The 12,434-nt window shown below is 52.8% G+C and overlaps 3 protein-coding genes across 3 annotated transcripts; all 3 read left to right on the top strand.

Annotated features, from left to right (window-relative positions):
- Positions 1-4,429: 4,429 nt before the first annotated feature.
- JKF63_03821 (uncharacterized protein) lies at positions 4,430-5,329 on the top strand (the record flags this gene model as incomplete). The annotated part of the gene is made up of 1 exon (XM_067899819.1): positions 4,430-5,329. One exon carries the CDS (start codon positions 4,430-4,432, stop codon positions 5,327-5,329), a length of 900 nt encoding a protein of 299 aa, XP_067755025.1.
- Positions 5,330-7,081: 1,752 nt separating this feature from the next.
- Positions 7,082-7,969, top strand: JKF63_03820 (uncharacterized protein; the record flags this gene model as incomplete). Its single annotated transcript, XM_067899818.1, has 1 exon — positions 7,082-7,969. One exon carries the CDS (start codon positions 7,082-7,084, stop codon positions 7,967-7,969), a length of 888 nt encoding a protein of 295 aa, XP_067755024.1.
- Positions 7,970-9,795: 1,826 nt separating this feature from the next.
- Positions 9,796-11,703, top strand: JKF63_03819 (uncharacterized protein; the record flags this gene model as incomplete). The annotated part of the gene is made up of 1 exon (XM_067899817.1): positions 9,796-11,703. One exon carries the CDS (start codon positions 9,796-9,798, stop codon positions 11,701-11,703), a length of 1,908 nt encoding a protein of 635 aa, XP_067755023.1.
- Positions 11,704-12,434: the final 731 nt, after the last annotated feature.

Raw genomic sequence — 12,434 nt, 5'->3', positions numbered from 1 at the left:
CACCCTTCGGGAAGAAGGGAAAGGGGGAGACACCAACAACAGAGGGCGAAGTACATTTGTGTATATATATATAAGTATATATATGTGTGTGTGTGTGTATATATCCATATTTATACACACAAATTTGCGTGGGTGGCTTTTTTTCTTTTCTTTTTTTTTCGCGGGTTTTAGGACTGCGCTTTTTGTCTAATTTTTAAGTTGACTTTGGGCGGCAGTGGTCTGACGGATCGGGTCACACACGTTTTCTTTTTTCTCCATTTCCATCTTTGTTTGCCCATGTACATAAATGCACGGTTGGTGTGTGTGTGTGTGTGTGTCGCGCGCCACGTTGTCTTTCTTTTCACTTTGTTATAACCTCTCTTTTTTTGTCTCCTCTGTTCGTGGGATGTGATCTCCCCCCCCTCCTCCTCCTCCTCCTTTAAAATTTTCTCTAACAATAACAAAAAAGGCCCCAATCGAGTTCCCATTTACTCGTTGCTGACGCCGCGCGCATTCTTCTCCCCCCCCCCTCCACCTCCTCCCTTCCCTTCCCTCCCTCCTCTCCAAACTTGGGGTGTGAAGGGCTCTGTGTATTCTCCCCCCCCCTTTTTTTTCTTGAGGGAGAGGCGAGGGAGATCCTGATCAACTTTTCTTTCGCTGATGTCACCTTTAGTTGCACCGGCCACCGACTTGGTACACTCTGCACCTCATGTCACCCAGGGTAGCCATGCAACGACGACGAAGTGTTGGGTGCATCCACCCGTATCGGGTGATGACGTTTTGTACCATGTATACGATAGAGAGCGAGACTCTCGGTGTGTGTGTGTGTGTGTGTGTCGATAACATCCAAAGGATGTTCGCACCTGGCCACTCTCTGTGTTGTCACGGGAGAGGACACGTCGTTGTCGTGATGAAGGCATTACATCATCGACTGCTATAATGTATGTGGGTTTCAGACAATTTCGTGGTGCCTCTGAGCTCGATTTTTTGAAAGCAGAGATGGCGTTTGCCATGTCCCGAGTTCTGATTGCTGCGACCTCGGCATATGACTGTCTTGTACGAGGCAAATGGGCTTCATGACAGACTCGGTAAGGTGTGTGCCTTGACCCACTTGTTGGGCGGTTTAAATGGAATCTCGAGTGTCACACACACGCACACTCACACACATGCGAAAATAAAACGCGGGCAGGCTACCTCGGGGCACAGTCTCAGTTGTCGGAGATGTTCGAGTTCATCAGCTCCAATGCAGTTGGCCACCCCATCAAACAGATTTGCAAGCAGCACCCCACAAACACTTTTTTTTTCTCTGAAAAAAAAAGCAGGTGTGGGGGGGGGGGGGGGGGGGGAAGTGGAGGGTAGAGAGACGGCCGGGCTCTTTGGCAGCCTTGCGTACATCGATATTGTCGAGCAAGCGCACCGGTGTTTTTCTTCTTCCCTTTTCTTGTCAAATGCTCAATCGACGCAAACCTGTGTCTCCTGAATACCCCCCACCCCACTCCCCTGCCTCGCCTTGCTTCATTGTCTCATTTTCTCTCCTGAAGAGAGACTCTCCATTTGGGAAATAACAGCATCCGTACAAGAGAACGCCGCTCTTCCCCCCCTTTTAACTGTTTTCACACGCAGTCATTTGGCTCGAAGCGCTCCGCTTCACGTTGCGCTGCGCCCCTCTCCCCCCTTCCCCCAGAGATGCAAACGCCGCTCCTTTGCCGATGCCGACTTGATCGAGATTTTTATCTAAAACACCACCGTTTTGTGTCTGGTTGTTGTTGTTGTTAGTGAATGTGAGTGTGTCCTACGCTTTGATTCCGCGGGTGAAACCAACTCTCTCTCCCCCCCCCCAGTGAACAAAGACCATAGACAGGCGATGACTCGTAGTCTCTCTACGGCAGTGTCAACTTTTGGTTGGTGATGAGGCTTGATCTACTCGCGGCCTCCAAACCCCTCGGTGGTGTCGTCAATTCATAACGAGGCCTTTTGCGCACACCGCCCCACGCACACACCACTCACAGCTTATATATATATATATATGTACATATATTTGCATCTTCCCGCTAGTGACCGTGCAGATTGACGGTCACAGAGCTGCGTCCTTTCCCAAATTGCACATGGCGTTTCTAAAACGTCAGGACTGGGACTCTCAGCTTTCCACGGTAGCGGCACGGTTGGCCAGCAGATTAGCCTGTGGCATCAAATATATAGATGTGTATATAAAGAGAGAGAGAGGGGATCATATAGATGTACACAAATATACACAAGCACATATTTTTGTTTTCTCCCCTTTCGACTCTAGCGTGATTGGCAGCAGTTTTCACCGCTCGTGTGTGCGTGTGTGTGTACCCCGATGTCTGCAGGGGAGGCCACTGAGCCGACGGAGAGGGGGGCCTGTCGGCGCCCTTGACAACTTCGCGTTTTAAACCACCATGTGGCCCATCCTTTAGGCTATCAAGGTGGAACAATTTTGGCTTCATCCTCTCGATTCGAACAGCGCCCTCACTAAACTCGGACACAGTCTGCATAGTGTATTCGCTCATGATCTTTGGTTTCCCTCACACACCGCCTGAAGTATCCTCCAAGAAAGTAGTCAAGTCGTATCCTGATCGCCTATACCCCCCCCCCTCCCCCGACAAATAAACAAAAAAATGACACCGGAGAGAGAGGCACGACTGTGGGGGGCACCGTCATCCGTCTCCTGTCCTTCGTCATCCATGTATACTATCTGGGGAACATGAGGGAGTCTTTTCTTTCGAGGCAGCCACGTTGAGGTGAAGCCCCCCCCCCCCCAAATCATCTCTCGGAACACGATGCTGCAGAAAAGGTGCCTGAAAAAAAAAGTGTCGTGGCAGCAGAAGTACATCACACACACCCCTTTTTTTTTTGGTGATGTCCATCTACCATACAGCAGAAGTTGTGTTGGAGCTGAGCGGCTGCAGCATCACAAGGACTAAGCTGGTGAGCAGGATGCATTTGGCCAAGAAAAGCGGAGGGAAAAAAGCTGGCACAGTGCATCCCCCTTCCCCCCCCCCACCTCACCTCTTCCCCTCTTGCAGATTTTTTTTATGGTCAGTTGCACTCTCACTTCGGAGCCGTCCCCACCACTCAACACTAACACTCCCATCTTTTTCACGCACGCGTTGTGTGCCTCTATGCATAGGATGACCCCCTGTTATCTTCGTTGATGAAAGGAGTGCACACGCGTTCCCCTATCGACAGTATTTTTCCATTCTTCTGAAATCTTTTTTTTTCTCTGTGGATGGGGGCAAGAGGTGAGATGGTGTGACGACTCACAAAATCGAAAGGAGGGGGATGGCCGACCCCTACCCCATTCACCCGCTGGCTTCCTCTGGCGATGACAGGGGGTGCCCTTCAACCGATACGAAAGACGGTGAGAAAAATGTGTGCACCAAACGCAGCCGGTTGACGTTGAGAGTTTCCCCCTTGAAAAGATAACCGAGTCTGGTGATTATACGCACATCCCGTATAGACAGTGGGGGGTGGAGGTTGGCAACAATCGGCCACACATTCTCCGCTTTTTCTCCTGGTTGTTTTAGATCTCACGACTACATGTGTTTACCTTTGTTTTCCCTAACCGCTTTCGTGGCCACCTTTTTTCCTCCGTGTCTGTGTGTCTGGCGTGCCGTCATGGTCACCCCCCCCTTCCCCCTTCCCTCCCCTCCTGCCCTCATCTTGTATTGCGAAGGGACTAGGGAAAAACATGTTCGCCCTTTTTATAGGATCTCGGGCGCCACGTCGACGAGAGAGAAATTATGGGAGAAAAAGGGGAGTTGTGTAGTGAAAGTCAAGAAAAAAAAGGAGCCAAAGGAATGGGCACGACTGGATGCGTCAAAGTATGTGTGCCCACCGACGTATAAGCCACGTCTTCGAGTCGTGCATTCTACTTTATAAAGTCTGTGCTACTCGTGCTCTTTTTTTCTCACACTGCTGTTTTGAAGTTTCAGTGGAGGAAAAAAAACAAAAAGAACAAATTCGTCTCACAGCGCACCTCGGGGGTAGGGGAGAGGAGAGGAGAGGGGGGGGAGAAGCCCTCTACCCTTCCCGGCAAATACGTTGGTGCTCGTGGGGGGGGGGGGGGCTTTGATTTGAAATCATGCAGCGCCTCTGCAAGCAAATCACGGCGGACACGATGCCCCCATGGCTTCACTGCACGCCTTTGCCTGTTGGCTCCTCTGGTTGTAGTGCCTGGAGGCTCAGTAGCCCCGGGTACTTGAACCTTTCTTCTTTTCTCCGTCCCCTACAGCCATGCGCCTTTCCTCCACCCCTTCGCCTTTCTTTTCTACCTCCACACCGCACTCCCTCACTCCATGGAAGCCACCGTCACTTCTCTCTCCAAGCATTTTTTCCCCGTGTCTTTTCATTGTCGTACCTCCGCCCAGCGGACTTCAGACGACAGTCTTCATTGGGCTTCCAGCGACAGCTTCTCGAAATAGACCCGATGTACCGCGTGTCATCTGCACACCGCACCGTGTACAGTGTCGGGTTTTTCCTATTTCTGCTACTCTCGTCGGTAGCGGCGGCGAAGCAGCCGTACAAGTACAATGAGGCATGGAGAGCCCATTTCTTCTCCCGTGCGTCCTACTGCAAAATGGATCTCATTCGCTCATGGACGTGTGGTTCCCCGTGTGCAAGACTAGACACATTCAAACCGGTCGCTGTATTTAGCAGTTTTCTCATCGGCACGAGCGGTTTTGTGGGTGTTGATCACGCTAAACGGCAAATTGTGGTCGCCTTTCGCGGCACAAATAACCTCCAAAATATTTTGGCTGATGTAAGTGCGTTGCAGGTCGACTACGGCAGGCGCTCAAGTTGTGGGCGGCAATGCAGAGTGCACACTGGCTTCTTCGACTCCTACAAGTCACTACGTCAACAAACACGGAAGGCTGTTCTGAATCTCGTCGAAGTGAACCCTACGTATGAGATCCTGATCACTGGTCACTCGCTGGGCGGAGCCTTGGCTACGCTGGCTTCTGCCGACCTACAGGAAAGCCTCAACGGTTCTCCGAATCTCTACCCACCCTGGACCATTTCCTTGTACACTTTTGGTTCACCGCGAGTGGGCAACGCCGCCTTTGCCAAGTGGGTGGACGCCTTGCTGGTAAACGGAACCAAGTATCGCATCACTCATAGGCTGGACCCTGTGGTGCGCACTCCGGCGCGCCTTTGGGGGTACGTACACACCACCACCGAGGTCTTCTTCACATCCCGTGCGAACACTAGTGTGGTTATCTGCAACGACTCTCCAGGTAAAGAAGACAGGGGGTGCAGTCTCAGCAAGACCTCTATTTGGATTGATGACCATATGTACTACATGGGTGACACCATAGGGTGCAAGTGATGCGGCCTCCAGCCCTCCCAGCTGAACTTTTACTCTTTTCTTTTTTTAACCCTCCCTTCCCCCCCCCCTCCCTCCACATTCATTGGACTAAAAATGGGAATGAGCCTCTGCATCGCTAATTTCCTTTGCCTCCCACCGCCCCTCCCAATTCCCCCCCTCCCTCTCTATCTCTTTGTTTTGTTTGTTTGTTTGTTGTTGTATCTTTGAGCTTTGCTCTCATACATGCACAAGTCACGAGGTATTTTTATTTGTTGTAGGTGTTCTTTGGTTGGCAGGTTGCTGATTCTTTGGCCCTCCGTCTCATCGTGGCGCAACTCTCCACTGCCCAGCCATAAACTTTTTGAAGTGTGTGCATGTCAGCCATCCTCGGAGGTACGCTCCCTGCGTGATCCATCACGCCCGATATTTTTTATCCACGTCTCCTTTCCCCACTTTTGTTTGCCGCCACTTGGGCAAACATTTGTTACACGCGGAATACCTTCATCCTCTCTGCACTTCCTCCTCATCCCTTCACGATATTATGCTCAAAAGGAACACACATACACCCACACACACGCGCGCGCGCGTGAGCCCTCTAGTGAGAGCCTTGTGATGCATTCTTAGTGTGTTTCTTTTTTTTTCACAATATCTACTGCTCTATTCTCCCGCCCTCGAAGTATCTAGTCGATGATTCCTGCCATGTCACACCTCTCCAGCGTGTGATGTCTTGTGCAAAAAGGGGAAAGGTGTGTGTGTCTTTTTTTTGTGCGTGTATGTTCATGACCCCCTTCCCCCCATCCCCTCAGCCCTCCACCAGGAGGATGTTATTAGCGAGTCATATTTCTCGCATATATTTATAAAAAATATCCAACGTTGTATTCTTTTTTTTGTGTGTGTGTGGGGGGGGGGGGGGGGGGGGAAGCGTGTAGTACTCTGCAAATATTGATTGACACCCTCTCTTGTTTACATATGTGACTCCTTTTTTTTTTACCCCTCACCTATCCAACACGTAAAGCCTCTGTTCCCTTCCCGGACGTCGTTTCCACGTCTCCAGTACTTTCCCCCCACCACCACCAATCTTATCCATCCATCTATCCCTCTCCCCTTCCGTACTCTTGATTGTACGCGTGTGTGTGTCTTTGTGTGAACTATTAATGTTTGGGGGGGATTTTCTTTTTTCCTTACAACAACAAAACTGGAAAACTTGTGTGTGATCGTTTCATCGAAGAAGAGCCTCAAAAGCAGGAGAAGTAAAACACACACACAACACACACACGTGTTTATGGCCCCGGGGTGCGTACGGGTGACATGCGATAATCCTGAAAATGGCGGTGTGAGACCACACGCGTTTTCCCCCCTCCTCTTCACGCTTCATGGGAGGAGAGCCACACATGGCACTTCTCTTTTTGTGTTGAGTGGTTTGAGTTTTATGGAAACCCGAGATGCATGAAAGGCTGCGAAAGGAGGGGGAGGGGGGAAGGGGGAGAGAATGGCCTACGCTCTTTACTGAAAATCCGCCAATGCCCCTGCCCTTGCCCTTCTGTGATTTTGGCCCGCGCCACATTTCCCAGACCCGAATGTTCCTCTCCCCCGCCCCTTTCTCTGACTTTATTCTCTGTGATCTACCCCTCTTTTCTTTGTTGTTGCTGTTGTCTCTTCTGACCGACTCCCTGTTTTTCTCAAGCCGCTTGCAACGCGTCCATGTAGGGTGGAAGGGGCGAGAAAACTTCTTAGTACGCGACACACCGTCACACAGCTCTGTGTGATGCAAAAATGTTATACAAATATTGTGCAATACTCGTCGTTGTGACCGCACTACTTCTCGTGTGTGACAGTGCGCTTGCTGTATTCTGGCCAGGGGAGTATTCTCCGGTTGACGCGAGACGATCCCTGCATTATGCCAACGCCACGTTCGCTGATATTGGTGCCCTCGAGAGTTGGCAATGTGGAGCTAGCTGCCAGGCAACCCCATCGTTTCAAGTGACATCCATTCTGGAAAGAAACGGCGCACAAGGTCCGCTGGCCTTCGTGGGTGTGGACAAGAGCAACGCACAAGTGGTCGTGGCGCTTCGTGGTGGTGTACCGCAGAAGGATTGGTTTATGCACTGGCGTGTCAAACCCGTTTTGTTTGATATCACATCCCTCTGCGGCCTCCAGTGCAAAGTCGACGCTAGCTTCCAAAATGGCTACTTGGCCCTCCGCCGCGGTATCCGCGCAGCAGTTGTACGTGACTTGAGGGAGAATCCGGGGTACGATGTCTTGGTGACGGGCCACTCGTTTGGCGCGGCTCTAGCGCAGCTAGCCGCCATCGACTTGCAGGCACACGTGAATCGAATGTTCTTTGTGTCAAAACCTGTTGTGTCGCTCTACACTTTTGGCATGCCTCTCGTGGGCAACCGAGACTTTGCGGTGTGGGCAAAACAGATGCTCGTGCGGGGGTCGCACTTCCGAATCACCCGGGGACACGATCCCGTACCTCGGACTCCGTTGCACGGTATGGTGGATTTTCAGCACGTCTCATCAGAGGTTCACTGCCCTGATAAAGTCACCACCACCTGCCATGTTAGCGTGGACGACAGTGGGAAGTCTGCAGACGTTGGAATGCGTGGCGCGCACCGCCGAGGTGTGAAGATGCAAGACCATTTTCTTTACTTTGAGTAGGAGGACAGTGTGATCAGACGAGCACAGCGCTCCCCCTCCGATATATCATTCGACGTCGGTGCAGTTTTTTTTTTTTTGAAGCACATCTTCCGTTTATAAAAGAATTCCCCCCACCCCCACCCCCTTTTAATTCTCCTGTCTGAGGGGGGGGAGAGAGAGAGGAGGAGGAGGAGGAGGAAGAAAGCGGTGTAATAAAGGACTTGGGTGCACAGCGCCGTGATTTGCTGTATCACTCAAACATTGCTTATTTTGTGAAGGCTGGTGTGAACCCTTGAGAGACGAGGTTGAGTGAGTTTACTTTTGATTCTCTTTTTCTCGTGCTTTTTTTGTTTTTTCTTCTCGCTTTGTTCGTGAAAGCGCAGCCGCTGTGCGGACAGGCCTGCGCCCCACGGATACACCCACTCTCTCTACACTATATACCCCATCTGTGGAGAATATACAATGTGGGTATAAAGATATATATCACACAGAGAAGAAAAAAAAAACTGCGCAATTGACCCCCTCCCGTCATTCTATGGCGCTCCGCTGCCTCACCTTAGCCTTTTAGCATGGGGCTGTTCATGGGCGCGTCAGTACTGTGGCCCCTCCTATCGGTGTTGTGAGGTCAATTTCTCTGAAGGGGGTCATGCTGGCAGGACGCTATTCGGAGCCGGAGCTGCTAGCACAGGTGCAGAAAAAAATGTCAGTTGCCGTGATAACCGTTTTGGAGTGCTCAAACCAGTCACCTCAGAGCCCGTGCGTAGGTTGTGTGTGTGGGGGGGAGGGTAGCATGTTGGCGATCTTTTCCGCATCGGACAGTGCTCCCGACTGCTGCGTTGAGGCGTCCCCCCTGCATCCCCCAACCCTTCACCTCAACAGGTATAGTGAAGGGGCTGCAGACCCCCTGCTGTGGCAGGGCGAGTTCGTGTGTGAGCGCTGTGCGGGAGAGATTTGAGGGTCGCGGTGCCACTTGGACAATCCCGCTGCACGCTGTGTCACCGCTGCTACACGCGTTGACAACCGCGCTGCTCTGCAGGGGGTACGGACTGAAGGCAAGGCGCTGCGTGTGCCCTGCTGCCACCGAGCCCACCGCAACGCCGTCACCTGTGGGCGTGCATGCGGATCACGCCGCCGAGAGGTGCCGGACCGCTGTGGCACCGACGAGGGTGCTGCGGCGGTGCGGGGAAACGCGGGGACACCGCTGTGGAGCACGCCACGCGGTGTTGTGTTGTGTGCAGTGGCCCGAAGCGGTTGAGGCCGCAGCGTGGCACCCTGGCTGACCATGGCGCCTCGGGGCGTGCTGGGCTGAGGCTGCCCACTCGCTGGATGCGGATCTGCGGTGCGCACTCAGACACGCCGCATGGGAACTCACCCCACGCCACCGCACGCAGCTGTTAGGACTCAAGGCTCGGCTACGCGCATTGTCTGAGTAGAGGCTTGGCAGGTTTGTCCTGGACCACCCCCGGGCGGGGGGAGTGAGGGGACAGGGGTCTAATGCAACGCCTGATTCTCTCTCCTCCCAACGACAAGAAATAACAATGAGTGAGCATGTAGGAACAACAAGACGTACGCTGAACGCCTCTACGCCTGCGCTCCACTCTTCACCTCACCCACGACGACTCTGGTACGCCACAGCTTCTCTCTTATTCTTTTTCTCCTGCTCTTTTCTCTCTTTTTTTTTGTGCCGGCTCTCACATTCTATTTCATCGGCACATCGCAGAGAGAAACTCTCTCCTCTCCTCTCCCCCCACCCATCGTGTGCATCTCCAAGTCCCTTCTCCCCGTCGGGGCGAGAAACAGCGCATCTTTGCCCGCATCTTTACTTCTGCGACATCGGCCCAGCTGAGATGCGAACCCGAGAAGGGGCAGACGAACAGCCGATTTCCCGCGTCCTCTCCCGATCACTCCGAAGCATTCGCTACGGCAATTCACTGCCGTCACAAAGCGAGCGAGAGCCCGTCGGTGCACAAGAAATAGGCGACATCGCGAACACAATGGAGTCGTTGGAACAAATCACCACCAATGCGGAGGCACCATTGAAGGAATCGATCGACGACCAAGTGTCACGCATCATCATCCACGAGGACCGCCCTATCGAAAATTTGCCGCTAATGGCGGCCCCAGAGCTGAAACTGCTCGGCCGCTGCGTTAGCCTGTGCTTGAAGACGCCCGCCAACGGTGCTGAGGAGGATGCAAACTACTACTACACAGGATTGGTGGCCATGGTCACAGAGAGCGCGGTCACACTGGCGCACGTCAATCGGTATACACGTGCCGACTTCAAGACGTACAAGTCACGAGAGCACCGCCTGACAAAGGGGAAACAGTCTTTTGTAGATCTGCCGGGCAGCTGTAACGAGGCCCACAATCCCAGTCAAGTGCCCGCGCAGCAGGCCTTACCTCCCCGTCGTCTCCGAACAGAGCAACGACCCACCAAGCGAGGTGAAGTAGACGCTGCTGAGGACGCGGGGATCGACGATATACCCGACCCGGCTATGCCATTTGAAATCGAAGTCGCAGGCAGCCTGGCCCCCGCGTCGCCCTTGAGAATTGTAGCAGAGCTGGGCGCCGGGGCTCCACAGAATGAGAACCAAGAAAAGCGTGCGTCGGAAGTCCATGAACTTGGGAAGGAAGAAGAGGTCCGTAATGCCGGGGTACCCAATCGCGGGAGGCGATGCCGGCTTCTCACGCACTGCACTGAGTCGGTCGGCCCGATCCCGTACGTCACTTTCTTGCGCAAGAACATCCGCGATGTCGAATTCGGCCGAGACCCGCGCAGCGACTTCTACTCGCTGTTCCAGGACCCGTCCAAGCGCATTGTCGACATGCAGTACCTGCGCATGTTCGTCCGACGCTACCTCGTGCACACCAGCGAGGGCAACAATCCGCGCCAGGTGCCACTCTACGCGTTCCTCTCTGTCCGGTGTGCGTGGCCAAACGTGGACCGTGAGCTGGTGAATGGAATGGTGCCCGAGGAGCTTCGCACTCTTCTGAAAGCGGATCGCGCCATTGCAAAAGAGAACAAGCGAAAACGCGTACTCCGCATGCAGCGAGAGCAAAATGTGCTGAATTATCGTGCGCCTGCCGGCATCTTCTCGAGAACTGGCATCCTCTATTTCACTCACATACCACAAAACCTTTTCCTCACAGCAACGCTAACCCTCTTGTTCACCCTCGGCTTCGCTTTGTATCTGTGCATTACATTGGGCAGAACCCTTGAGAGTCTTGTACGCTCTTTCGTATCTCAGTTTCTCCAGCACCTGCTAATCTCAGTTGTTTTCTGGACCCTTGGCGGTGTCGCGAACATTCTCTACGGCATCTCGATGCACCTGCCGCTTCGCGAGAACATGTGGCGTTTCGTGGTCATTGTTTGTGGCGTAGTCAGCTCCTTGGCGTGCTGTGTCATGTGTATCATCGTTTTTCTTACCAAGATGAGCAACTTTGCCATCTACACGCACATGGTCCGTGCTCCCGCATCCCAACTGTGCGCCTTCTACGATATCCACCAGTGTTCTGGCTTCACTGTTGGGTGTAGCTACTCAGCGAGCTCGTATGATCCAAATCTCTGCGACTCGTGTCCCGGCACAAGCAACTTGCCAACCGGCTGCTACATGGCCATCTGGAACCGCCTTCAGCTGATCGGTATGCCGCTACTCGTGTTGGTCATTTTTGTTATGATTTCGGTGCTGTACGCCCTTTTTTTATTAGCGAAGTTGGTGCTTCTGGCGAAGGCACTCACAGGCCGTTTTTTATAAGCAGATGTACGCTCTCTGTTTTCTGTTTTGTTTTTCTATTTTCAGACTGAAGAGAAGAGGCGGGGGGGGCGGTGGCCGTTTTTTTTTTCGTTTGTTTGTTTATAGCCATTTTTTCTCATCCTATTCTCGATTTCTTACCTCCGCGTGTGGGTGTGGATGCACTCTCCTCGGCTGTTGAACAGAGTCCCCGGCCTCCCCCTTGCCTGCCTGCAACCTTGAGTTGGTGCGGCTGGGGTGTAACAAGGAAGGTGGTGGGGGGATAAACTATATTGCTGTTGCATACAAGTAAGATTCAGTGCTGACGCTTTTCCGTGACAACGGCGTGCTTATCCATTTGGTTCGTGCGTGCGTGTGCGTGTGTGTGTGTGTGTGTGTGTGTGTTTGTCTCCCTTCCCCCTACTTCTACAAGTGTTGTGTGCGTTGCGTCTTTTCTTACTTTGCTGTCTGCGGGGGGGCACCGAGACGCACACAAACGCGGCTGCCCCGCAGCAAAAAAAAGAGTTTTTGATTGGAGTGGTCAACTGTACTGCCTATTATCCGTCTCCGACTCGCTATGAGCCACCATACCCACCCCCTCTTCTCGTTCTCCTCTACATGCACGTTCCTCTGTTGCTTCAGTGTGGCGGAGGACTTTCCAGCTTTTCGTGAGTGAAGATGACCCAGTATTTTTCTGCACGAACGGGGTGACTCGCCTCTCCTGCTATTCCGCTCTCGCCACGGTTTTTTTTTTC

The sequence above is a fragment of the Porcisia hertigi genome, chromosome 31 (genome assembly GCF_017918235.1).
Source record: "Porcisia hertigi strain C119 chromosome 31, whole genome shotgun sequence".
NCBI lineage: Eukaryota > Euglenozoa > Kinetoplastea > Trypanosomatida > Trypanosomatidae > Porcisia > Porcisia hertigi.
The sequence above is the reverse complement of the archived record's forward strand: the minus strand, read 5'-3'. Positions and strand labels throughout refer to the sequence as shown.